The following is a 23487-nucleotide window of genomic DNA, read 5'->3' as shown; positions in this document are numbered from 1 at the left end:
CTATCTTCAGATGAAGGAGATCTGCTCATGTAACACTGTAATAAAAAGAAAGAAGGTGTAAAGAAAGGGAAGAGAGATGAACAAATAAAATATTGCAGGGAATGAAATAAAGTGTATATGGATATAGCTTATAGGTATATTTTGAAGTATAGGGTGGGTATCACTCTAAATACCCTCCACATCCCTCCAACATGATTATGCCTCAGCATGATGAGGTTTAGGTAAGTTTCAGAGCTCATGATTTCCTCTCCAGAAATGTGTCAGCACTGGTTGATGCTTAGATTGAGCCTTTAGCTGCCTATAAGTTGGTGCATTCAAAAATATGCTAGCATCAAGTTCAGCAGAGTTCAATTCTTCCATCACAAGTAAAAAAGAAAGTGATAATAATAAAGAAAAAATCAGCATGCACTGTCTATGACAAGAGAAAAAATGTTGTGAGTGAGTGAGTGGGAAATGGTTGGAATTGACTGCCTGTCTTCTACAATTTCCTTTTACTCCTTAGGTATCTGACAGGAGACCAGCTTCGAAGTGAATCCTCCACAGAAGCTTATGTCAGGTGCCTTAGAATGGGCTGTCGATGTATTGAGTGTGAGTAGAGACTTTGTGGAGTGGTTTGTAACTTGCTGCCCATACAAGCAGAGTTTCCCCTGTTTACCAAGAAAGAAAAAAGAATTGAAATCAAGAACTAGTTTGTTTTCTGAAGCTGAAGTTAGTCATATAAAAAGCACTGATTCCCTAAATTGTTTTTCATATGCCTCACTGTTGCCCCAATCATGTGCTGTGGTTCTTGTTCCCTTGGAATTTTAAGAGTGTATTTATAAATCTTATTTCACTGTACACTGAAACAGTCTTGGCTCTTGGACTTGAACTGGAATCACTTGTGTAGCTTAGATAAGTTTGTCTTCATTGTAATACAGACAAGCCTAATGCACAGAGATTGTAATTTGGTGCCATTTGCCATCGTGTTCAGCTTGCTTGTAAATCAGTTGATGTCTTGTGTATTTGTTTTCCACCAACTGTATATGCATCTTCATCCCTGTACCTTATTGAAAAGTTTTAATTTTGTGTTATTTCACAACCTACTTGCTACTGCCTGTTCAATTTGGCTAATGCAAATGTATCTCAAATTAGTTTCAGGTTTAAAAATGACAAAAGACATAAACTTTCTACTTGCCACTTTTTGAGTGTATTTATCCCTGGATAATTATTGTGAGCTAGTATGCTGACAATATAGCTACCTGAATTCCTTATTCCCAGATTCCAATATGGTAATGCTTTGGGAAAATTTTATATTGTATTTGATTTATATTGCTCTTACTTAACTGAGCTTAATTTCCTCTGTGAGAAATAGAAATTAATCTATTCGAATATTTTATTAGAACATGAAAATCTCTGACTCAGAATGTGCAACACCAAAGATTTGGGTGTTTCTATGTAGTAGAATTATTTAGGTAACTGCTTAATCTCTTCCTTTTTCAATCGCTTGTCTTTCCTAGTGGATTGCTGGGATGGTCCTGATGGAAAACCCATCATTTACCATGGATGGACACGGACAACAAAGATCAAATTTGATGATGTAGTACAGGCAATCAAAGATCATGCCTTTGTTGCATCTGAGTAAGCTTTGATTCATTTTCCTTAAGCCTGTTTTCATACACTTAGAACTTTCTGAACTTTTTCTATTCTAAAGCAAAAAAGTAATAGCAGAATAATGACATTCCAGTAGTTTTCATTATTGCCAAATGTGGGTCTTTAATAGATTCTGTTTTGAGGAAAATTCCTATTACGTAACAATTTTCTCATCAGGAAGACAGTGAGGGCCCTAAAGCTATCTCCTTGCTTGGGTCTTTTGTTAAACTGATGTGTGAAACATGCTGAAGGTTATGTCTTTTTAATGATAAAGCACTACAAGTGACAAAGTAAAGTCTGTCAGGTGATGTTTATGTTCTCAGGGAGGTCTTAGCTGAGACAATGTAGAATTCAAAGCATGCCTCCTGAACTGATAACCTGGGTTTAAATCTGCGTCTCTGCTTTGCCTGTCTATAACTTGCACTGAGATATCTTTAGCATGAAAAAAAACACTGCCTAAAAATTGGGAAAGAGATAAGGCTGTGGTGTCCTATTTTTCCACTTTACCAGCTATACATAGAGAAGTGTTATTTTGTCACATGGGACAGTGTCTGCACAGGCATATTGTGTTAATGACAGCCGTAATATATGATGCGTTATGGATTCAGACCCATCAGTATTATGAATGCTGTGTGATGCTTTCCCTACTTGCATTAAGGGATATGCTACCCAGAAGGAATATTGAAATATTTCCTGGATACAGAGACAACATTAGAAAAGCCAAAGCTCATCCAGAGATGAAATTGCTGAGGGCTATGAAGGACAGCAAGAAAGACTTCTGCAGTTACAATTGCAACAAAAGGAAGCTGAAGAAAAATGTGAGCCTGCTACTGAGTTGGACAGGAGACTTAGTGACTGGAGAAAGCTGAAGTATTTGATGCTTTCTCTGCCTCAGATTTCAGTACTGGGGCCAGAGCACATGGTAGCCAAGGGAAGTTCACAGAAGTAAGCTTGTTTAGGTTCAAGAAGAGGTTAATGAGGGAGTCTGGCTGCTGCCTTCCACTACCTAGTGGATGATTGTAGGGAAGATGGAGCCAGACTTTTCTCAGAATGCATGTGAAGGAAAACAGACACTATTTTAAGCAGAGATGAAATGAATTGTCACATAATGGTGCTTTTAGCCCTGAAACTGTGTCTGAAATGCTTGGAAAGAATCGTTGTTCTTGCAGATACTCAAATCTTGGCTGAACAAAACTCTGAGCAACCTGATCCAACCTAGTAACTGGTCCTTCCCAAAGAAAGGGTTTTGACTGGATGGCCTCCAGAGGTCCCATCTGACCTTAATAATTCTTTGATTGCACATCTGTTACTAACTGTTGTGTGTCTGTTCCTTTTGTCTTCTTGCTTGTTCTAAATATTTTCTTTGACGGGGTGAGGGAGGCTGTGTTTTTGCTTGCCTTACCAGTGGTAGCAAAAAGAAATTGTCTTCATTGACCTTTGTTTTCTCTATCAAAGATACCCACTCATTCTGTCAATTGAAGAGCACTGTAGCGTGGAGCAGCAGCGACACATGGCCAAAGTGTTCAAGGAGGTATTTGGGGATCAGCTTTTAATGAAGCCTGTTGAAGCCAGTGCAGATCAGCTACCATCACCAACCCAGCTGAAAGAAAAAATCATCATCAAGGTAGGCTCACTTTGTGTGCTTGTAGGTAAAACAAGAAAACAAGAGCAGGAGCCAGAAATACTACTTCTGGCTTCACAGCTTAGCTGTTCGTTTCTGTTGACAGACAACAAACCCCATGCTTTAGGTGTGTACTAGGAACATTCTGCAGTATTGCACAGAATTCTGTAAAACTGCATATTAAAGTGCTTGCTATTGGTTTTCTTTGAATAAGTGTTGCTAGTTCAAGTGCCAGATTGAATGTCAGCTCTTTCCTAAAGGTCTTCCAGTTCCTGAAATGTTGTTGCTAAAATTTCAGGAAGGATTCACTGCTGCAGGTGCTTGTCATGATCTTACACAGTGTGGTCTGCTTAAAGACGAGTGAACTATGTTCTTTAATAGAAAGTTAATTAGTATTATTAACTTTTTTTTTCCCCCTAAATAGTGCCTCTCATTAAAATAAAACCCATAGTACTTGCAGGTTGCACAATTAAGTTGTCAGAATTACTTGCAAGCTACAAAAGTTAATGGATGTTTACTAGCTCAGTGTGATTTGTGAATCTGATAAAGTTCAACAAGACCAATTGCAAGGTCCTGCACCTGGGTTGGGGCAGTCCCAAGCAGAAGTACAGGCTGGATTGAGAGCAGCCCTGAGGAGAAGGAATTGGGGGTGCTGATTCACAAGAAGCTCAATATAACCTAGCAGTGTGTACATGCAGCCCAGAAAGCCAAACGCGTCCTGGGCTGCATCAAAAGGAGTGTGACCAGCAGGTCCAGGGAGGGAATTCTCCCCTTCTACTCTGTTCTCACAAGACCCCACCTGGATTACAGCATTCAGCTCTGGGGTCCCCAGCATAAGAAGGACATCAACCTGTTGGTCCATGATGATGCTCAAAGGACTGGAGCATCTCTCCTGTGAAAGCAGGCTGAAGAGAGTTGGGTTGCTCAGCCTGGAGAAGGGAAAGCTTCAGGGAGACCTTAGAACATCTTCCCATACCGAAAGGGGCCTACAAGGAAGCTGGGGAGGGACTTTTTACAAGGGCCTGTAATGATAGGACAAGGGGGAATCACTTTACACTGGCACAGGGGAGATTTAGATTAGACATTAAGAAGAAGCTCTTCCCTGTGAGGGTGGTGAGGCACTGGCACAGGTTGCCCAGAGAAGCTGTGGCTGCCCCATCCCTGGCAGTGTTCAAGGCCAGGTTGGATGGGGCTTGGAGCAACCTGGGGAAGGGAAGGTGTCCCGGTCCACGGCAGGGGTTGGAACTGCGTGAGCTTTAAGCTCCCTTCCAACCCAGACCATTCTATGATTATATTTAAATACGCAATTTATGAACCACTTGTGAAACACACGGGTGCTCCTGTTAGAGGGCAGTCACTGTTAGACTGTCTAGGCAATACAGATGTTTTACTCAGTGCTGTTGTGTTGCAACATAAGGCAGATAACCAAATAAAGGTCTCTCAGTTTGAAAGCTTTAGTAGAACTTTTCACAAAGCAAAAGTCAGGTGGAATGTGTGGGCTGCTCATGATTTCTTTAGTAAAATAATAATTACTTTTGTCTCTGCTTCTGTTCCCCAGCTTTTATAACAGTACTGCATCCTGGTTATCAAACTTCTGAACAGATGAAATAAGGGTAGATATAAGCATACAGCTCTTAAAGTAGCTCTTAAATCTGCCTCTTAAAGTATGACTGGAAATAATAGCACCCCACTATAAGGTACAAAAGTTCTGTGCGTAAGGTTTTGGTTTTTTCCCCTCCAATCTGTCTGTTGTTACCTTGCAGAGCATAGAGGGGAGTTGGATAGGCACATGAATAATAACATGACAGATCTGATTTAAAGGGAATTACAAACTAATATGAGTCTTCACAAGAGAACATCCATATCATTCTGTCCTGTCTAAAATAGTGTTGAAGAGCCCTTACGTGCTTCAGCACCTGCCAGTAAGCCGATTGTATTGTTTGGCTTTAGTTTGGAAAATGTTGTCAGTAAACAGCCAGAGGCAACTCCTGCTTCAGCGGCCTGTGGTTTTTTTTTCAGATAAGCCTGTCAAGTTGAAATCTACCTAAATTAGGTTATGCAGAACTGAATGTAGTTGAGAACTACTAGATACGAGGCGATTAATCCTATCATTAACTGCAGTTAAGTGTTTGAAGTTATTCTCAGCCCCTTGAGCTGCTGTTTTTTATGAGCTCTCTCAAGAAAGCAGAATTTAGACCCTCTTTTCATAAAGTATTTCCCTTCTGCTCAGTTTTTGTGTAGAACAGTGAATTCCCCATTCAATCTGAATTCCTTATCACTTTGTTTTCGGTTTTGTTCCTTAAGTCCTGTTCTCTGCAGAGGGATTCTTGTTTTAGCCTTATTTCTTGGTATTTGTTACTTCACATTTTCTGTCCTCTGAAGAATGGTGAGCTCATTTCAAACTAGTTGTTTCTTCATTGTTTGACTGATACCTCCACTAAATTTTTAACCTTTAATTCCAGTGCTGTTGCATAAAGCCTTGTGGAACAGCTGTAGTTATGATAATCACAGAAGGTGGCTGTGAGGTGGAGAGAAACACTTCCTGTAATATTGTTGTCTGTGTATACTGAAATATTTTGACCAATTTTATATGATTCTATGTGAATGAATATGGTGTTTTGTTTTGTTTTGGTTTTTTTTTTTGGTTTGTTTGTTTTTAAGCACAAAAAACTGGGGCCAAAGGGAGATATTGACGTGAACTTGGAAGACAAGAAAGAAGAAAAAAACCAGCAAGGAGAACTTTACATGTGGGACACAATAGAACAGGTATCACTTACGTGACATTTGCTGCAGTTTGTTACTAGGTTGTGTAATCCTGGAAATTTATATTAATTTTCTCAAAATTTGTCAGTTGAATAGATGTGAATGAGGGGAAGAGGTATTCTGTTTATTGTTACACCTAGTTTTGAAATGGTGGTTGTTGAGTTTTCTTCTGTCTTGTTAATGGTTTTAATATCTCTCCTTTTTAGAAATGGACTCGGCACTACTGTGCTATTGCTGATGAAAAGCTTTCATTCAGTGATGATATCGAACAGAATGCTGATGAAGATTTAACAAAGGTGATGACTATGTTTTGTTATTTAAGCATGTTCTTTTTATTTACTCAGATTATTTGAGTGTCTAGAGATGGATATTTTTTATGCCAGTGTTGAAATTGCAGAGGATGTGTGTCAGATAACAAGTGTATGTGGAGAGAAAACCCTTTTAAAAAGGTTTTTTGCCACTGTACTCCAGTTAACCCTATTTTTAATAAAAGAACATTTTCCCTTTGCTAATTTGCAAAGAGGAGTACAAATACAACTGTATTTAAATGCCAGTGCTGCTGATGCGTGTGCTGGCAATCAAAGGCTTTATATGCCTTTGGCTAGACATTATTGCGGTTCTCAAACTAGACAGAATGATGAACTAAGGTTTGTTGTGTTAGCATTACAGCACGCCTCTTGCACAATACATGTTCGTTTCACGTTTGGAAAGTGTTTGTCATAGGTAAGCATGTATTACTTGGCTGTTGTGCATGAGAAATATGAAACTCAGTAAGGTTTGCAATAGCAGTGATGTTCAGGGTCGTTTATTGTTCTGACCTTTTAGGTTTCCATGCATGTTGTTATGTTGCTAACATACATGTGCATGCTTCATAGTTCTCTGCAGATGCACAGCATTTTACCTATTCACCTAGTTGTTAATATCAGTAAAATACTTACGGAAGGACACAGATGAATCCTGGGAAAAGCTGATTAGAAACTGTAAATAAGCAGTAGGTTTCTTTTTTCCTTGAAAATATATATTGTTATTTGCATTGCTGCATTTTTTCAATATTTGAATAACTCTAAAATTGATCACTGCTCCAAAGAAATGGCTTGTCTGGGGAGTAGAGTCAGGGGTGACTATGAAGGTGATTGGCTTGTTTGTGGAAGGGGAAAGTCCAGGGCTAGGAAGCTGAATTCTAGAAATAGTAGATTGTTATATCAGTAATAAGTACTTTGTTTCAAGATCATAAAATTAGAAATGTATTGTAAAAACTCTTATTCTCTGGTCTAGGAGGTGAAACGTACTGAACTGCACTTAAAAGAGAAATGGTTCCATGGGAAAATGAAAGAGGGGAGAACAACTGCTGAGAAACTGCTTCAGGAATATTGTGCTGAAATGGGTGGCAAGGATGGGACATTCCTAGTTAGGGAAAGTGAAGCTTTCCCTAATGATTGCACCTTGTCATTCTGGTATGGTGATTGTCATAAAAGGTTTATGTGGGTTTTGTTTGGTTTATGGCATTGTACAAAAATGTGTGTATTTTTCAAGTACATTTATAGCTTAGAGGAAATATGAATGAAGAGTTGTTAAAATTACTACGTTATTGATGATATTGTGAAAGACTACTTTCTAAATGAAACTTCAGTCTTAATATCGTGCATTTTGGCAAAGTAGGATTTATTTGAAGTGTTACAGTTGACAAGAGAGGACTAAGTTTGATTTCCCTCTCTCAATCTCCAGCTTTTCTGGTGCTCAGTCAGGATATAGGATTTGTTATTTCTTCAGGGCTAAAATTCAGTCTTTAAGTTAGGGATAAATTACTGGTTTCTGTGCTGTAAAGGTAGTCTCATGAGTGTACCTTTATTATCAGAGATTGATCTTTTTAATGAAAAGATTCTCTAGAGGGAAAATAATAAAGAATTTTGGGGTGTGTGTCTGTGGCTTTATGGTAGTCTGGGTTTGTTTTTTCTTCTGGTTTGGATATTATGAAGAATAGTGTATCAAATTTATTTCTGACCAAGAGAGCTGTTGGAGCAAATTTTGCAGGGAATAAGTGTATGCCAAATTTAAAGCCATTGTGGGTTGGAAGTTACTGTTTTCAATTCTGTAATATTACTTGTCAGGATTTTTGTTGCTATTCTTCGGGTTTTTTATGAGATGACACAGATTTCTTCCTCTTCACAAGCTCACAAAGTAGTTGGCCAAGAACAGGTGAGGAAATGCTTCAAAAGAAGAAAACCTGTTATAAAACCTCTTTTCCTTATGCCTCTCTTCATTGCTTTAGGAGGTCAGGTAGAGTCCAGCACTGCCGGATCCGATCTTCGACTGATGGGGACACTGTGAAATACTACCTGACGGACAACCTCACTTTTGATAGCATCTATGATCTCATTCAACACTACAAGGAAGCCCACTTACGATGTGCTGAATTTGAGCTTCGCCTGACTGATGCAGTCCCTAATCCCAGCCCTCACGAGACTAAAGAGTACGTATAACAGAAGGCAAGAACCAGGGCTGTTATGTCAGGGTCCTTTGCATTGTTTTAGATGGTCTTTGATTTTTGCATAGAAAATTCCCCAGATTCAGGAGCACACTGTTGCTTGTCAGATGTCATAGGAGCAGGCTTCCCTGAAAGATGCTAAGATCACTGACTGTGAGAACCTGGTACAACAGTGAGCAGTCACTGGGAAAGCAATTGACTAGCAGCAACTAGGAAAATCAGTGAGAGCTGTAACGCCAATTCCTCCTTTCTCAGCTCTGTGTTCTACAGCACCCAATTGGTTGGCTTGGACATTTAGAAGTTGGCTGTTGCCTGACAACTAAGTAGTCATGATCTGTGCCATGTGGAAACTCTACTACTGGGGCAGTGAGCCCAGTTTCGTTTTCCTATTCCCGCCCTCCACCTCACCCCTGTCGCAGTTGGTTAGGCTGAATTCGGCCCATGCTGGTAGGAAGTAGTACAGCTTAGAGTTTATTTCCAACAGGCCTTTGCCTGCTGTAGATCCTGAGCAGAGCTTGCTCTTGGTTGCTGACAGTGTAATCACTGCCCTTTGTTCTGTTTTCTTTGCAATGAGAAAAAGTAAATCTCCTTTGCATGTTAAATACTGATCTGTGACTTTAAACTTATTTTTTTGCTCCCCTGCCCTGAGATTTGGGAGTCACTGACCACCTATATATAACTTTGGAAGCCATTGAGAGAGGAGAGTATTTTCAAGTTTGGCCTTTTCTGCCTTTCTGTATAAGGTTGAGATGTACTGCCAGTATAAGTGGCCATAACTTCACTAAAGACTCATTAAATCCAAGATAGGTGTATCCCTACAGTGAAAAAAAACAGAAAAATACAAATACCTGGTGTTTTCTTCTTTATCTGTGTTTGGGGTTTTCCTTAAATCTACCATGTCAAAATTGAATAAACTACTGAAAACTGAATGGCCTACTGAAAGGAAGAAATGCAGACTTATGATTTCAGACAGACAAGGTGTTCTGATATGTTCTTGATTCTTTCATCCAAAATAAGCTGCTGCGTTACAATGTCTTGTAATAAGCTGCTGTCACAGGTGGCAAGATGGAGAAAATCTAATGCATAATTTTTCTTGTAATATTTGAAGCTATTGTTAATAACACTTCCTGATATTCTTACCGAATGGCATTAGGCAAGCTTTGTCATCCTTTGTCCATTTTAACTGTTGTAGTTGGTACTATAGCAACTTGAGTCGGGGAGAGGCAGAAGACATGCTGATGCGAATTCCTCGAGATGGAGCCTTTTTAATTAGAAAGAGAGATGAACCTGATTCGTTTGCCATGACTTTCAGGTAAGAAAAGGCAGATATGACTGCATTACGTCATAGCACAATAGTGTTCTGATTTTCTTAATTAAAAAATAACGTGGGTGGGTTTTTTATTTTGTTTTGTTTTTTTTTTTTTTTTTTAGAGTAATAGAATTCTTGCTTTCAAACGTGCAGTAATTAGCATGGTTGGTTTATATAGTATGGGGATGTATACAAGAGTTGCTTTGTGACTGGAATAAACCTTTATGCTTTTATAAAAAATATTTGGGCATCGACTGTCCCTTTCTTCTAATACAGAACTGTGCATGGATCTTTTTTTCTTCCTTGACGCTCCTTAGTTCAGGGTGCTATTCTGAAGTTTTCTTTGGTGCTGGTTCAGCAGTGATTCTAGGTCCTTATCCCCTGGAAATCCTAACCCATCATGTAACTGACGGAAATGAAATGTTGGAATGAAATTGTCACTTTTATTACCAGGGAATATACTTTTGAAATTGTGGTTCTTGGAATAATGGTAATAAAATGTATAGCAATGTGGTGTTCTTGATTGTGCCTTCAAATCAAATTGCGGTTCTCTGAAAATGTCTGTTTCTGCAACATATAAAATTGGTTTTGAAAAAATAATACTTTTTCCTCTTATTTGCATGCCTTATTATGTATTGAAGGTGTCCAGAATTCCCCAGTCCCCTCTGTACTTTGGTTTGAAGCTTTCTGCTGTTACCAAGGTGGATGTTGAAGTGACTGGAGCTGCAGCATCTCAATAAAACCATTTCACAGTGGGGAAAACAAGAAGCACCAAAACTTCAGCAGCTTGAAAAGGATACAGGGGTCTTCTGTGGGTGGGATGGTTGCCAGTGTTTCTACTGTGTTACTGTTATCATCACAAGTACAAATCTTGTGTTCAAGCACAAGAATTTTTTCCTTTCAAAATTGATTCCTGCAGTTATGAGAGAGATTATAGGGAAGAGACAGCAAATCGCTTTGAAGGGAGTGTGCCTGTCACTTAGGGGCAGTGGAGCATCATCGTCATCAGGACTCTGATCATTTATGTTCATGTGAAGGTGACAGATTACCATTGTGTAGGGGGGAAAATCTAAGCAAAACATGGATATGTTTCAAGGCCATGTATATCACAGAAAAGTGAGAATGTCTTTTTGTGCATTTAATCAGGCAATTGAAACTCGAATAAAAGAGACTTTGGAAGAGGGAGAAATTATTTCATGTGATTCAGATGCACAAAGGCATTTGTTCCACTTTACAGCACTGGTGCTTTCACTGCAAGTACCAGTACCTCTTACAGCACCTGCACTTCTTTCACAGAGCGGAAGGGAAGGTGAAGCACTTCCGAATTCAGCAAGAAGGTCGTCACTTTGTGCTTGGAACCTCGGCCTATTTTGAGAGTTTAGTGGAGCTGGTAACGTACTATGAGAAGCATCCGCTGTACAGGAAGATGAAATTGCGTTACCCGGTAACTGAGGAGCTGCTGGAGCGCTACAGCGTGGTGAGTGATGGTCACGGTACAGTTGCTGTAATGTACTGAGTCTCAGATCCAGTGGTGCTGGGTTTGAGTCTAGCTGTGGCAGATGCACATAGTTTTCTTATCTCTGAAACTGAGGTGGTTATACTGACTTCTCTCAAGAAGGTTTGAGATATGTGAAGGAAAGAGCTTCATCTTTGGTTACAGGTCAACTCTTGCCTTCCTCCTGGTTCGATTAGCAAACGGTGCTCTGTGAATTGGGGAATTGTTGCTCTGCTAAAATGAGTTTTTGATAATAGCCTTGCCTGCATTTGGCCCTGCCTCTGTTGCTGCAGTGGGCAGAGATCTTAAAATGATCACGCAGAGGCCAATTGCTAAGCATTTCAGAAGAAAAGGAAGTATTCTGCTGTGCCTCTGGCTCTGGATGAGTGGTGGCATTTGCTTCACCACAGTAGAGCTATCTCACAGATGGCATCCAACTGCCTTCTGTGGTAAAAAGTGAGAGGTACTTAGAAAGCTCACTTTTTGAGATACATGTGAAGAAATCTCCCTGAGACATACTTGCCTCTGTCCATAGACTGAACTAGGAGCCTGGATAATTAGCTTAGAATAGATGCCTACTTTCTGGATGGACGTGTTTCCTGATGAGAGAGGTTTGCTGAGGTAACTGGCTTTTGAAAAGCCTGAGATGACATCTTCTATGTTCAAATATATGTCTGCAGGGACACGTTAGAAAAGCTGCAGGGAAAACACCTCTGTCATGTTTGAAGAAATTAAAATCTGGGCTTTTATTTTTTCTGGGAAGACAAAGAAGGATTGAAAATATTTTAGACCTCAGGATTTTTTATTATGTTGCCTATAGCTAAGGTTCTGCATCCTAGGATCAGGTCCAAATGGGAACTCAAGGAGAGAACAAGATTAAATATATGACTGTGTGTATTGTTTTAGAATTTTTATCTAATAGTGAAACCAGCACTGGGACTGAAGTACTGTAACACAAAAATCATAAGCATAGGTATTGTCTTCCCTGGTTGCACATAGAAGGGTACTCACAATCTCACAGCTATTTGACTGATTAAGAGACATGTTTGTTGAGGTATTGCTGTTTCATCATGCTTTACTGTTCATTAAACTGAGGCATAGACAGATTAAATAACAAACTCACATTCAGCTATATGCAAGTATAAAAATGAGCGTAACAGGTGTCTTGCTTCCCTCCTCTTCTGTTTGCCTAGGTATTGTCAAAAGGTGGTTTCAGTAATGAATGCTCATTCAGTACTTCTATGATTTTTGATTCTTGTAACTTCATTTTTTTTCCCTTTCTTCCTGTTTTTAGGAAAAAGATGTTAACTCCCTTTACGATGTCAAGATGTATGTGGAACCCAGTGAAATCACCCCTACAGTGGTATGCTTAAAGAGAGATATTCACACTTACTGTAGGCTTCTGAGATTTATGAGACTTGCTTGTTGATTTCCTGTTAGCAGTAAAGAAAAGAATTATTGAAAGCGTTAGGCTGCTTGATTTATGGGGGACAGGACAGCAGAAATTTAAAGGGTGTGACGCTTTTCTAGCATTTCTTTAAAAGTTGTACCCACATGTTCTTATTTATATACTTTCTGTATAAAAATGGTGGCTTTGGTTTATTAATGAATTATTAAGGTTTGTCCTCCTTTAGGATATATATGTTTTAAAAACAAGTGGCACAGCGAATGTCTACTTATCTCTGGGTTTTATTATGCCCTGCCAACTTGTAAATTCCCATAAAAATTTGCCTGCTTGTAAATTTTGTTGGCTGTAATTCTTTTTCGTCTTTTTGGCCAGTGAATTTGCATTGCCGCTGAAGAATTTGGGTAGTAGTAAATCCAAGATAAAGAAATTGCTTGTCCTGCTAAAACTGCATGTCTTCCTAAAGGAAATGTGACCAGCAGGATAGCTGGTGTGGTTTGGAAGTGGAGGCTTTGTAGGCACCTAAGCCTCCAGCCTCCAGCTGTGTATGAATACATGTAATGAAGATAGAGGACTGATATTTCATTATGTGGTTCTCCTTTTTCCTTTTTCCCCCCTTTTTTTTTGAGTCTGTGTGTGTCTTGCAGTAATTATGTTACAGCACTCATAAAAGAAAGATTCTTTTTTCCTTTTTTCCAAGCTGGTAACTTGGAAGAATAGCATTTAAGTACCATCACTTGCTACCACCAATAGATGTCACTCTGGAACTTTAGTATTTTAGTAGTGTGTTTTCTAAGCTTCATTACTGAAAAAAAAAAAAAATTAAAAAAAAAAGGATCCAATCCCCTTTTTTAATTTTTTGTTTGTTTGTTTTAAATAAGATTGCATTATTGATTATTTTATAACCCATCCCCCTGCATAACCCCCTTTGCTCTGTTTCTCTTAAAGCCTCAGAGAACTGTGAAAGCCTTGTATGACTACACAGCCAAAAGAAGTGATGAATTGAGCTTCTCTCGAGGAGCTTTAATTCATAATGTCACAAAGGAAACAGGAGGCTGGTAAGGACAAAGACTCCTCATAGGAGAACTCCTGTGACTTCTTAGATGGACTTAAAAATTGACCTTCCAGGAGTAGTTTTTAAAAGATTTTTATTGTCTGATTGCTCCTTTCTGACTGTGGCCTTACACATCTTAATGCCAAAAAAAACCAAACAGTCATCCTCAAGTCTTCTTTCATGTCCTTTCCATTTTTCTATCCTGCAGCAATAACCTCAGCCTGCAGAACCTCCGTAGCCCAGTGTATCCAGTATTTCTCCTTTACTACATTAATCCTTCCTGAACACTTGTGTATTCTGGGAAGTCATGCATCTGTTACCATTGACATCATTGCTCTGTTTCTTCCCTTGATCTGTTAAGTACTTCTCGGGAATCAAACCCACCTTTTTTAGTTCTCTGTACAGTCTCCTTTCATAAGAGGTTTTCTTTCTTAGAAGGCTTGTAAATTGCTTGGAAAGCTTGGGAATCTAATGTTTCCCTGTAGTTTCTGCAGGGTAATCAACCACATAATAGTATTTTTAGTACTGGAGGGGGAAAAAGCCTCTTAAGTAATTAATTGCAGTTTACAATAACTGTAATCCCTCTGAAATAGTCTGTTACTACAGTTAATGATCACTTTGTTAGAGCTTTTAGCTACTTCATCACTTATATTTTGGTGATAGCCAGCTAGACTGTCACCAGTATGGGGTTATTAATGACCAATTTCTTGAGGATTATTGCTTCATTAATGGCCTATTGAAGCTTTTGAACTATGGGGGGTTTTGTTCGTGTCTGTATATATATATATATATACACACTTTCCTTTTTAAATTCAGGTGGAAGGGGGATTATGGAGAAAAAGTCCAACATTATTTTCCATCTAATTATGTTGAAGACCTGTCATCTGAAAACTCTGCTGAGCTTGAAAACCAGGTGAGGGTTAAAGTTTGTCTGCTCTCTTACCCTAGAAGATGCTGCCTGCTGGATGTGCAAGTCTGCTTTAGAGAATTATGACTCTGCATGCTGTGTTTGAGAGAACATGAAATGAAGGAATGAATGTGCTCTTCACCATTCTCTGAATGTTATTGTCAGAACACCCCTTGTAAAAAACTACTTAAGGAGATAGCTGGTTTGGTGCGGTGTTAGGAGGTTATAATGGTTTCCTGCTAATGTAAATCATACCAGTTCAGAATTTTCAGATACTTTGGCTAAACAATAACGTACCTGAAACTTTTAACTAGTTTGCCTGTATAATTACTGCTTTAATATTTGAAATAAGAAAACTATGTGTAAAACCACATCTTAATAGCCATTTCACACTCCAGTATTTTTATGCATAACTAACCCTATACTGTTTGTGAAAAGTAGCTAAAAATCTAGTGTTGGACAAAGTTCTCTTCAACAAAAGAAAACTCCACAGTAATCAGTTTTTGACATTTTTGAGTTTTAAAAATAAAATGTTGAATTGTGCTGTTCTGAAGCACTCCCAGTGACTTTCCAGGAGTCTCTGCAGGAAAGCACATATTAGATTTCCATCCACAATCATTGCAGGCTTAAGCAGACAAGAAAAATGACCAGTTGTCAGGACAGAAGCTGCACTCACTATAGTGATTTTCGTGTGTTTGTCAAAGTAGGAAATTCTTGAGATGGAAACAGGCTTTTAAACATTATTGTGGGCATGCTTTCAGAGAAACTGAAATTAGGTTTAATGGTGCGTGTTTATTTCTGTTAATGTCCTGTTTATATTCATTTAAGAGAAGATTTAGGGTCAGATTTACCTCGTATTTTTCAGATTATCGAGGACAATCCATTAGGCTCTCTATGTCGCGGCATACTGGTACTCAATACTTACAATGTTGGTATGTATTTTCTGATGCTTACCTATGGACTTCTGAGCTTTCTGTGTTGAGCAGACTCTTATGTTTTGCAGGAAAGATTAAAAATAAATTAATATGATAAAACTTTATGATACTGACTGTTGCCATAAATCAACAGTGACAGCTTAGAAGAACAACTGTTGGATTTCAGTATAAATCTCTTGCTCCTGTGTTGCTCAACAGTGAAAATGCCACAAGGGAAACACAAAAAGCCTTTTGTGTTCATTCTGGAACCTAAGAATCCAGAAGATCCATGTGTTGAGTTTGCAACCGATAAAGTAGAAGAACTCTTTGAGTGGTACCAAAGTATCCGTGAAATCACTTGGAAAACTACAGAAGAGGTATTGCTAAAAATCTGTCCCTTATTGTTTTTTATAATGTTCTGCTATAAATTTACAATTGGATTTGTCTTTAGCTGCCAAACCTTGCTAACACATGGTGCTTTGCTCTGTTTTGTGTTGCTCTGTCTCTTTTATTGATGCTGTAAATCTTGTTCCCCAAACTCTTTTGGGAATGTAAATTAGCATTTTGTGTAAATTTGTTAACAGGTTTTTTTCAGAGGTATACTGTCTGGGTTGCACTCTGCACCTCAGTGAAGTGCATGTAGTAGCACGAAGTAGATACCATTACAGTTTTACGTCTGGTGGCACTGGTTCAGTCCTAGAGTTAAGCAGAAAGAAGCTCAGCTATCAGGCTGTTTCTGTTCAGAGTTGTGAATCCACTAGTGAGTATATGTGAAATCCGAGCTGCCTTTACGTAAACTCTTCTTAATTGTGAGTACTAACTCTGCTTCCCGGTGAATGCAGTGGCACTGGTAGGGAATTGTTTGGGTAATTATTTATTTGTAACTAATAGGCGCATTCTGCATTTACCAGATCTTCAGTAGTAATATTTCCAAATCCTTGCCTAAAAATTAAAGGATTCTGACTAAGTTTAGCTTCTGTGTCCCTCTAACGGGACATGTGTGCCACTTAAAGACATTCTTCAGGACTTGCTTTTCGTGTTCTGATGTATTAATTTATCTCGCCATCAATCTTTTCTAGTATTTAAGAAGTCTTTGACATGACCAGAAAGCCCTTACAATGACTATGCTTAAGTATACTCTTTCCTTTGTTGCTTTTATTCGTGTTTTACTAAGTGGGTGGTATGAGTGCTAGAAGATATGTTTTGAGTATCATGCTGGCTTGGGCTGTTTATCTGTCATCTGGAGTGGTAATGCTCTGAGGGTCATCATAATCCTATTTATAGCAGGCAGGTTGGTGTCTCAAACAAAGAACTGCAAATTCAGCAACGGAAGAACCAACAGGAGGTGTTGGCCTATCGTTAGGGGAGGAGGGAGGCAGTTCTTCTGCCAGGCTTCCATTTAGAAATAAGGAGAGAAATGTGACCTAGAAGTGTCTCTAAATGGAATTTTTTTAATGTACAAGCTCTTCAGGGGCTTGGCAGCTTTTTCTCCCACTGTACAGTTAGAGGAGTGTTAAACACTATGTATTCAAAGATGCTTTAAAGCTTGTTTCTGTCAGTCGGGGCTTTTCTTACAGCCTGGCTTCTAGAAAGTTCACATGATAGACTGCTGCATGGAGCAGGGAAGAAGCTGTCAGGGAAAGGCCCTTTTTGATAGTACAGTAAACAGGCTGAATTTCATGGAAGGAGAAAGCATGGTGAGATGGCACTATGCTGCAATACAGGTTTTAACTGACTTCATTTTTGGGCAGTGTCCATTATACACAAAAAGTAAAACTAAGCTTCACATATCTTGTCATCTCTGCTTAATACTGACACTTGCTATGCTCTTAGTAATGATTGTTCATTGCTATCTCTCCTGCTTGGTTATCACTAGAGGGTTATGTCTAAAGATGAGCTCATAGCATCTAGAAGTATCATTTGCTATTTGGAACTCAGATCACTTGTAAGCAACGTCTGGGAAACTGTGGTGGATGACTAAGTACAATGAGGTTTGGACAGCTTTTTCCCAAGGTTATTTCCAAATCTAAATACCATATTCTTCTTTGTTTGTCTTAGATTTCAGTGTATAATCTCTGGTTCGGTGAAACATTCTGGAAGCCCGTGGCTTCCTAGGTCTGGTTTTCATTCCTCTTCAGTTTGTCTTGTTGAGGAAATTATTTTGGGAGACTTCCTAATTGCTGCTGCTTCATAACCTCTTGGACCAACGCTAATCACTGTTCTGTATGAGACTCTTCTAATATTGTGCAATTGTTTCTTATGTCTAAAAAGCCTCCAGCTCCAATGTCTTCACTCAAGACAAGTCTCAGTGATTTTAGGAGTTCCCAGTCTGTGGTTGCACAGACCATTGCTCAGCTTCCACAGAGGAGGTGCTTCCAAACATGGAAGTAGATAGTGGGTTTATTACTGGTGATAACAAGATTACATGTGATTTTCCACACGTAACATTATTGGTTTGGTGCGCAAATAGAAAGCTAAAGGAATAATGCTTACGGGGTTTGGATTTAGCTATTAGGGAGTTACTAACAAGACCTAAGTCCTGCTCAGGACTGTAAATAAACAGATGCTTCATTATCCATTCAATTTTTCTGCATACATTTGCATTTGTGTGAGTTACAGAGTGGAGAATATAACTAAAATTGAGTAGAGTCCATTAAAAGAAAAAAATAAGTAATTGTTGCCAGGTTACTGAGTAGGACTAATCAGGGAAGCACTGAAATACTTGCTTAAGGAAAAAAGCCCCAGGAACACAACCCCTTTCAAAACATACCTCCAACTACACCCCAAACCCACTTGGTTAGCCTGTTCTCTGAATTGGGTCTTTAAGTACATTGCATTTGTGCAGGTGGCTAAGGTATCAGGTAGGAATCTGAGCAACAAAGAATGCATCAACTTTGTAATTGCATTAGAGTGTACCCTGGTGTTACTCTACCATAATGCTCAGTGTATCTGTAATCTAAAACTTCATCACATTTTACAGGAGAACAGGAGGAAATACTGGGAAAAGAATCAGTTGATTGCTATTGACTTATCTGATCTGGTAATCTACTGCAAGCCAACAAGCAAAACCAAGGACAACTTAGGTATTTCCTTTGACATTACATCTGAATTTTACCCTTTCTACTGTCTTTACAGATGTTAGTTGATATTTTAGAACTGAGGATAAAATCTACCATTTCTCTGCTGGAAAACAAACTTCTGCCTCGCCCATGCAGTTTTCAGTGGGACTTCGAAATTGTGCACTAGGGACTTGATGCTATTCAACTGTCACAAAGAAACTGTCACAAAATTCTAACTAGTACTAGATACACCCTCTCCTAGGTCTTTCGTGGGGAAGTTCACTAGTTACGTGTCAACTGACTTCTTTGAGATGAGAAGCTCTGGCTGACGATCACACTTGTGATCTGTTTGTAAAACCCTCAAAATGGGTGTGCTGTGCATCATGTAATTTTACTGTAAGAACCTGTTTGCTATTTGTGCAAGATATTGGAATGGTATATATAGTTTCATTGTAGAAATGAGAACTGGGGTCTCTGTAAGTGCTGTGTGGAATCCGACACTGAAATATGTACTACTTATCCCATTTTTTTTGTCATTGCTGCCTGAGGATCCAGCAAATGTGGCCTTTAAGTTTCTTTGCAAAGCTGTCAATGTGGTTAAGACATTGTAATTATAGTCATTGTTTGAGGCATTGGCTAACCCTGGATCACCCTTTCTTCTCCCCATTTAAACCCTGGAAAAGACGTCTCATTTAAATATGCTATAGTGATCAGAAGTATATTATTAGCAATGAGAAGATGAGAATGTGACTATAGACTCTTATTTGCCCTTCTGCAAAGTGTGTGGCAAGCAGGTAATTTTCACTTCCAGACTTGATGCTCACCCAGTTTGCCTGCATGAAAACTGTGCCAATTATTGCATTAAAGGACAAAACAAAGCAAAGTGAAGCAAAATATTAGTAGAAATGCAGTGTAAATGTCGACTTCTCTCTTCCTGTAGTAACCTTTTTCCTCCCTATCCTATGTAGAAAACCCTGATTTCAAAGAAATCCGTTCTTTTGTGGAAACCAAGGCGGAGAGCATTGTTAAGCAAAAGCCAGCTGAGTTGTTGAAATACAACCTGAAGGGACTGACACGTGTCTATCCTAAAGGACAGAGGGTCGACTCATCCAACTATGACCCATTTCGCCTTTGGCTTTGTGGCTCCCAGATGGTGGCTCTTAACTTCCAAACTCCAGGTAATGTTCTTGTTAAAAAGAATCTAAAATCCACCTTCTATTTTGCTATAAACAAGCAGCTTTCTGGCCCCTCTGTCATCCTCCTCACTGTGGTTGTCCTCTTTATTTGTGCTCCCCTGCAAGAAGTGATGTGCAAGTTTGGTTTTGAATGTGTGGATTGCTTGATAGAGCTGATCCCCCAAAATCAGCCTCCAAAAGCGCTGTTTCTGAGTTTAACTAGCTGCAAACTCTAAAAGGTTTATTTCATCTTGATTCTTACGGTAAGTAGGCAAAAATATTTCTACTGTATGTTTCAGGTGAGTGAACAGTTGTTCAGCCACAGGGAAGGCTGTACTCCACTTTCTGGTAAGGGCCAGCTAGCTTGTGACACATTGATAGGAAACTAATTGTGAATAGAGATGGGTTTATTGGGATTAAAATTGGTAAGAAATTGCCTGTTAAGGTTCAGTTACTGAAGGGAACCAAGTCTTCCAACTTACCTTTCCAGGTCTTTCTGATAAAGTGGTGAAAGAATTGCAGAGAGGAGCCATTAGTCTGGTACTTCCTTAGCTTTATTCGAATACGGATCTTCTTCTGTTATGACTGTTTAACTCTCTCCTTAGATAAATACATGCAATTGAACCATGCCCTATTTTCACTTAATGGACGCACTGGCTATGTTCTGCAGCCAGAAAGCATGCGAAATGAAGAATATGACCCAATGCCAAATGACTCGAAAAGGAAACTGCAGATGATTATGACAGTGAGGGTAAATCTCTTTTGTAAATTATGTTTTTCACAAGTCATAAGTATCTATAAAACTAAAACTAAAGCTATTATGTTTCAAAGCAAGATCTGACAGATTGTCAAAATACTGTTTTTAAATGTCAGTGTGTTTGAGAATAAAAACTTAATTCCACTGGTTTCTGAAAAGAAAGCTATATCTTTATCATGCTAATGAAGCACATGCTATAGCACTGAAAACAATCCTGGGATAATTTTATATAATTGCTAATAAAAATTCCAAATGAACTAACTTGCATTTCCAATCTAATGACTTCTCAATAGCAGGGTCCTAATGGAGGTTGGTCAGCAGCAGACTAACTAGTTCAGAGATTTCTAGTGAGGAAGATAGATATTTATAATGAAATACAGAAATTAAGCAGAAGAAATAGTAAGCTGACCATCCCCTTCATCATATTTGGTTCTCTGTGACTTAATCAAAATGTCATTCTCATTTTTCATGGAGATGGGTTTATAATTAGAAAATTATGCCTTGTTGTCTTCTTGTACCAAAGAGGAATTTAACTGCTGTTCTCAGTTGCTATACAGTAGGAGATACCCTTTAAAAATATGTTTTCTGAGAAGAAACACATTGACTACATTTTATTACAGTCTAGAGAAGAGGTAAACGGGCTGTGAATGTAAAGCAGGAATGTCTTAAAATAGGTATGTCATAAAGACAGAAGAAAGATAACAGAACTTATATTACAGGCCTGGCCTGGAACCACATACTGTATGTAGTGAATGTCAGCTACAGTATCTTGCAGTGAAAATCACTGGGTTACCCGAATGGACAATATTATTAATGGTGGCACAGATAGTGAGTTTAATACATACAGACCTATTCAAGACAGGGAGGGTGGGTTTTTGCATGTTCTTCTAGATCCACCCCCCTCTAGTTCTGTAGGCTACCTTCTGTACAGAAATAATGCTGACAAGTTTCCTTTGGAGGTGGTTGTAACTCAGAGTTGCTTTTGAAGGTTTTAGGTGCTCGTCATCTCCCTAAACCTGGCAGAAGCATTGCTTGTCCCTTTGTAGAGGTAGAGATTTGTGGGGCTGAATATGATAACAACAAATTCAAGACAACAGTTGTGAGTGAGTATCTGCAGTTTTCTGTGTTGTAGGGATATGGCTATACCTCAGGTGTGCTTAAATAAAGTGAGTAGAGGATAACCATGAATTTATGTTGACTGTAACTGGCCTGTAACCTGTGTTGGGAGGACTAAGTTAACTGTCACCCTGCTTATTCTCTTGCTTGCCTCAGGGCCAGATAATTTGAGAAACTTCAGTGTATATCAAATTCAGAAAAAAATACTATTGCAGTTTGTAACACCCCCCCCAAAGTCACAATTCTGTTAAGGTTTTGCCTGTGTACAAGTTTGTGTATTTGCATACTTTTAAAAACTGCTGTCTTGAAAGTGCCTCCAGTAGTGGTAGTCAGTTCTCGAAAGCCTGGCCCAAATGGGGAGTTAACTACTGTGAGAGCCGGACTGTGTTTAGTTAAACTCGAGGTGTAAGACTGGCATCCCCTTGGAGACAGCTTGGGTATATAGGGCTGTGAAATAGCATAATGTGCAACCCAACTGAAGTTTGGTCAAAGCTGAATTGGTGAATTCTGCATAAGGGATGTGTGTTTGTGTGTACATGCACTTCATTTAAGTGCACTGAACTGGGGCAATATCTCAGGCACTTAATAGTTCATCGTTTAATATTTCTAGATACAGCAGTGTTTTTCTAGTAGACAAGGTTCTAATTATCCTAGCCACTCATCCTACTGGAAAATAAACGTGGAATCAGGAGAAGAACATGCACTGTGGCTGTTCCATACTTTAGAGAAGAGGATTATGATTTTAACTTTTTTGGGAAATGACCAAGACTTTAGAGAGCAAACCGGGCTGTGTTTCACATACCAAATTACTCAGTGTTCTATAAATGACTCGAAGACTTGGGCCATGATACATTAGTCTTCTCAGTGCTTTTTTCATGTTTTTACAGATGTGTCCAAGTATATGTTTAATTACAAATAATAGCTTTAATAATATTAGCTTTTCTTCATGTATTTCCATCCCTGCCAAGTTTCCTCCTATCTTCCCGCCCAAATAAACAAATACGAACCTTCTGAAGCAAGGTTACAAGAGGAGACAGATGGTAAACAGGATTTTTGGGTCTTTGTATCCCCAGAAAATGTCATAGAATACATACTCATATGCGAATGAAGTGAAATTATTGCTTCATACTGCAACTGTTTCCTTTCGTTACAGATGACAATGGCCTTAATCCAGTTTGGGCTCCCTGTCCAGAGCAAGTGAAATTTGAAATTTATGATCCAAATCTAGCGTTCCTGCGCTTTGTTGTGTATGAGGAGGATATGTTCAGTGATCCCAATTTCTTAGCACATGCCACTTTTCCCATCAAAGGAATCAAGTCAGGTAAGATCAGTAGGTATAAAAAGGGGCTAAGTTAGAAAGATGCTGCTCAACACTGATGTATTGTGACTTTGCTCTCAGTAGCAGCTACAACATGTCAAAGGATAAATGATCTTTTGATCTGAGTTCCTTGAATCCAATGTTTTTTAGGATACTGGGTATGTAGTGTATAAATATTTAAAATGATCCTCTCACCCTACCAAAATTTCTTCTTTTTAAAGATAGGAAAGCATTATGTAGAACAATTTGCACTGTCTACCCCATACTCTATTTCAGCAACAGGGTTATGTGCTCTGAGTAAAATCTGGGAAGATTTTTTTTCTGTTCTGGTGTCAGTGCATTTGTTTTGTTAATTTTCTTAGATGTGGACATACGTACAGTAAGCTTTCTGCTTTCCTCTGCTTCTGGCTTCAGTTTTCAAGAGCAATTTTGCCACTCTTGCCTTTGTTTCCCTGTAGTTGTCATAGCAAAGCCCACTCT

At 38.9% G+C, this 23487-nt stretch overlaps 1 protein-coding gene across 2 annotated transcripts in view; it reads left to right on the top strand.

Annotated features, from left to right (window-relative positions):
* PLCG2 (phospholipase C gamma 2) overlaps positions 1-23487 on the top strand; it is a 72174-nt gene that overhangs the window by 25401 nt on the left and 23286 nt on the right. For both annotated transcript variants that reach the window (XM_057401930.1, XM_057401929.1), the window contains exons 11-29: positions 503-588; positions 1497-1617; positions 3085-3253; positions 5912-6016; positions 6220-6309; positions 7289-7467; positions 8283-8483; positions 9691-9810; positions 11104-11284; positions 12597-12665; positions 13656-13765; positions 14578-14674; positions 15534-15600; positions 15802-15959; positions 18563-18665; positions 19610-19819; positions 20422-20567; positions 21562-21676; positions 22843-23010. In XM_057401930.1, the coding sequence (XP_057257913.1) occupies positions 503-588; positions 1497-1617; positions 3085-3253; positions 5912-6016; positions 6220-6309; positions 7289-7467; positions 8283-8483; positions 9691-9810; positions 11104-11284; positions 12597-12665; positions 13656-13765; positions 14578-14674; positions 15534-15600; positions 15802-15959; positions 18563-18665; positions 19610-19819; positions 20422-20567; positions 21562-21676; positions 22843-23010 (2495 nt within the window). The remainder of the gene's footprint in view (positions 1-502; positions 589-1496; positions 1618-3084; positions 3254-5911; positions 6017-6219; positions 6310-7288; positions 7468-8282; positions 8484-9690; positions 9811-11103; positions 11285-12596; positions 12666-13655; positions 13766-14577; positions 14675-15533; positions 15601-15801; positions 15960-18562; positions 18666-19609; positions 19820-20421; positions 20568-21561; positions 21677-22842; positions 23011-23487) is intronic.

Source organism: Pezoporus wallicus, unplaced genomic scaffold (assembly GCF_028554395.1).
Source record: "Pezoporus wallicus isolate ANWC-B61680 ecotype Strahan unplaced genomic scaffold, APGP_CSIRO_Pwel_v1 contig_7835, whole genome shotgun sequence".
Taxonomy (NCBI): Eukaryota; Metazoa; Chordata; class Aves; order Psittaciformes; family Psittacidae; genus Pezoporus; species Pezoporus wallicus.
This window is presented reverse-complemented; position numbering and strand designations above follow the sequence as displayed.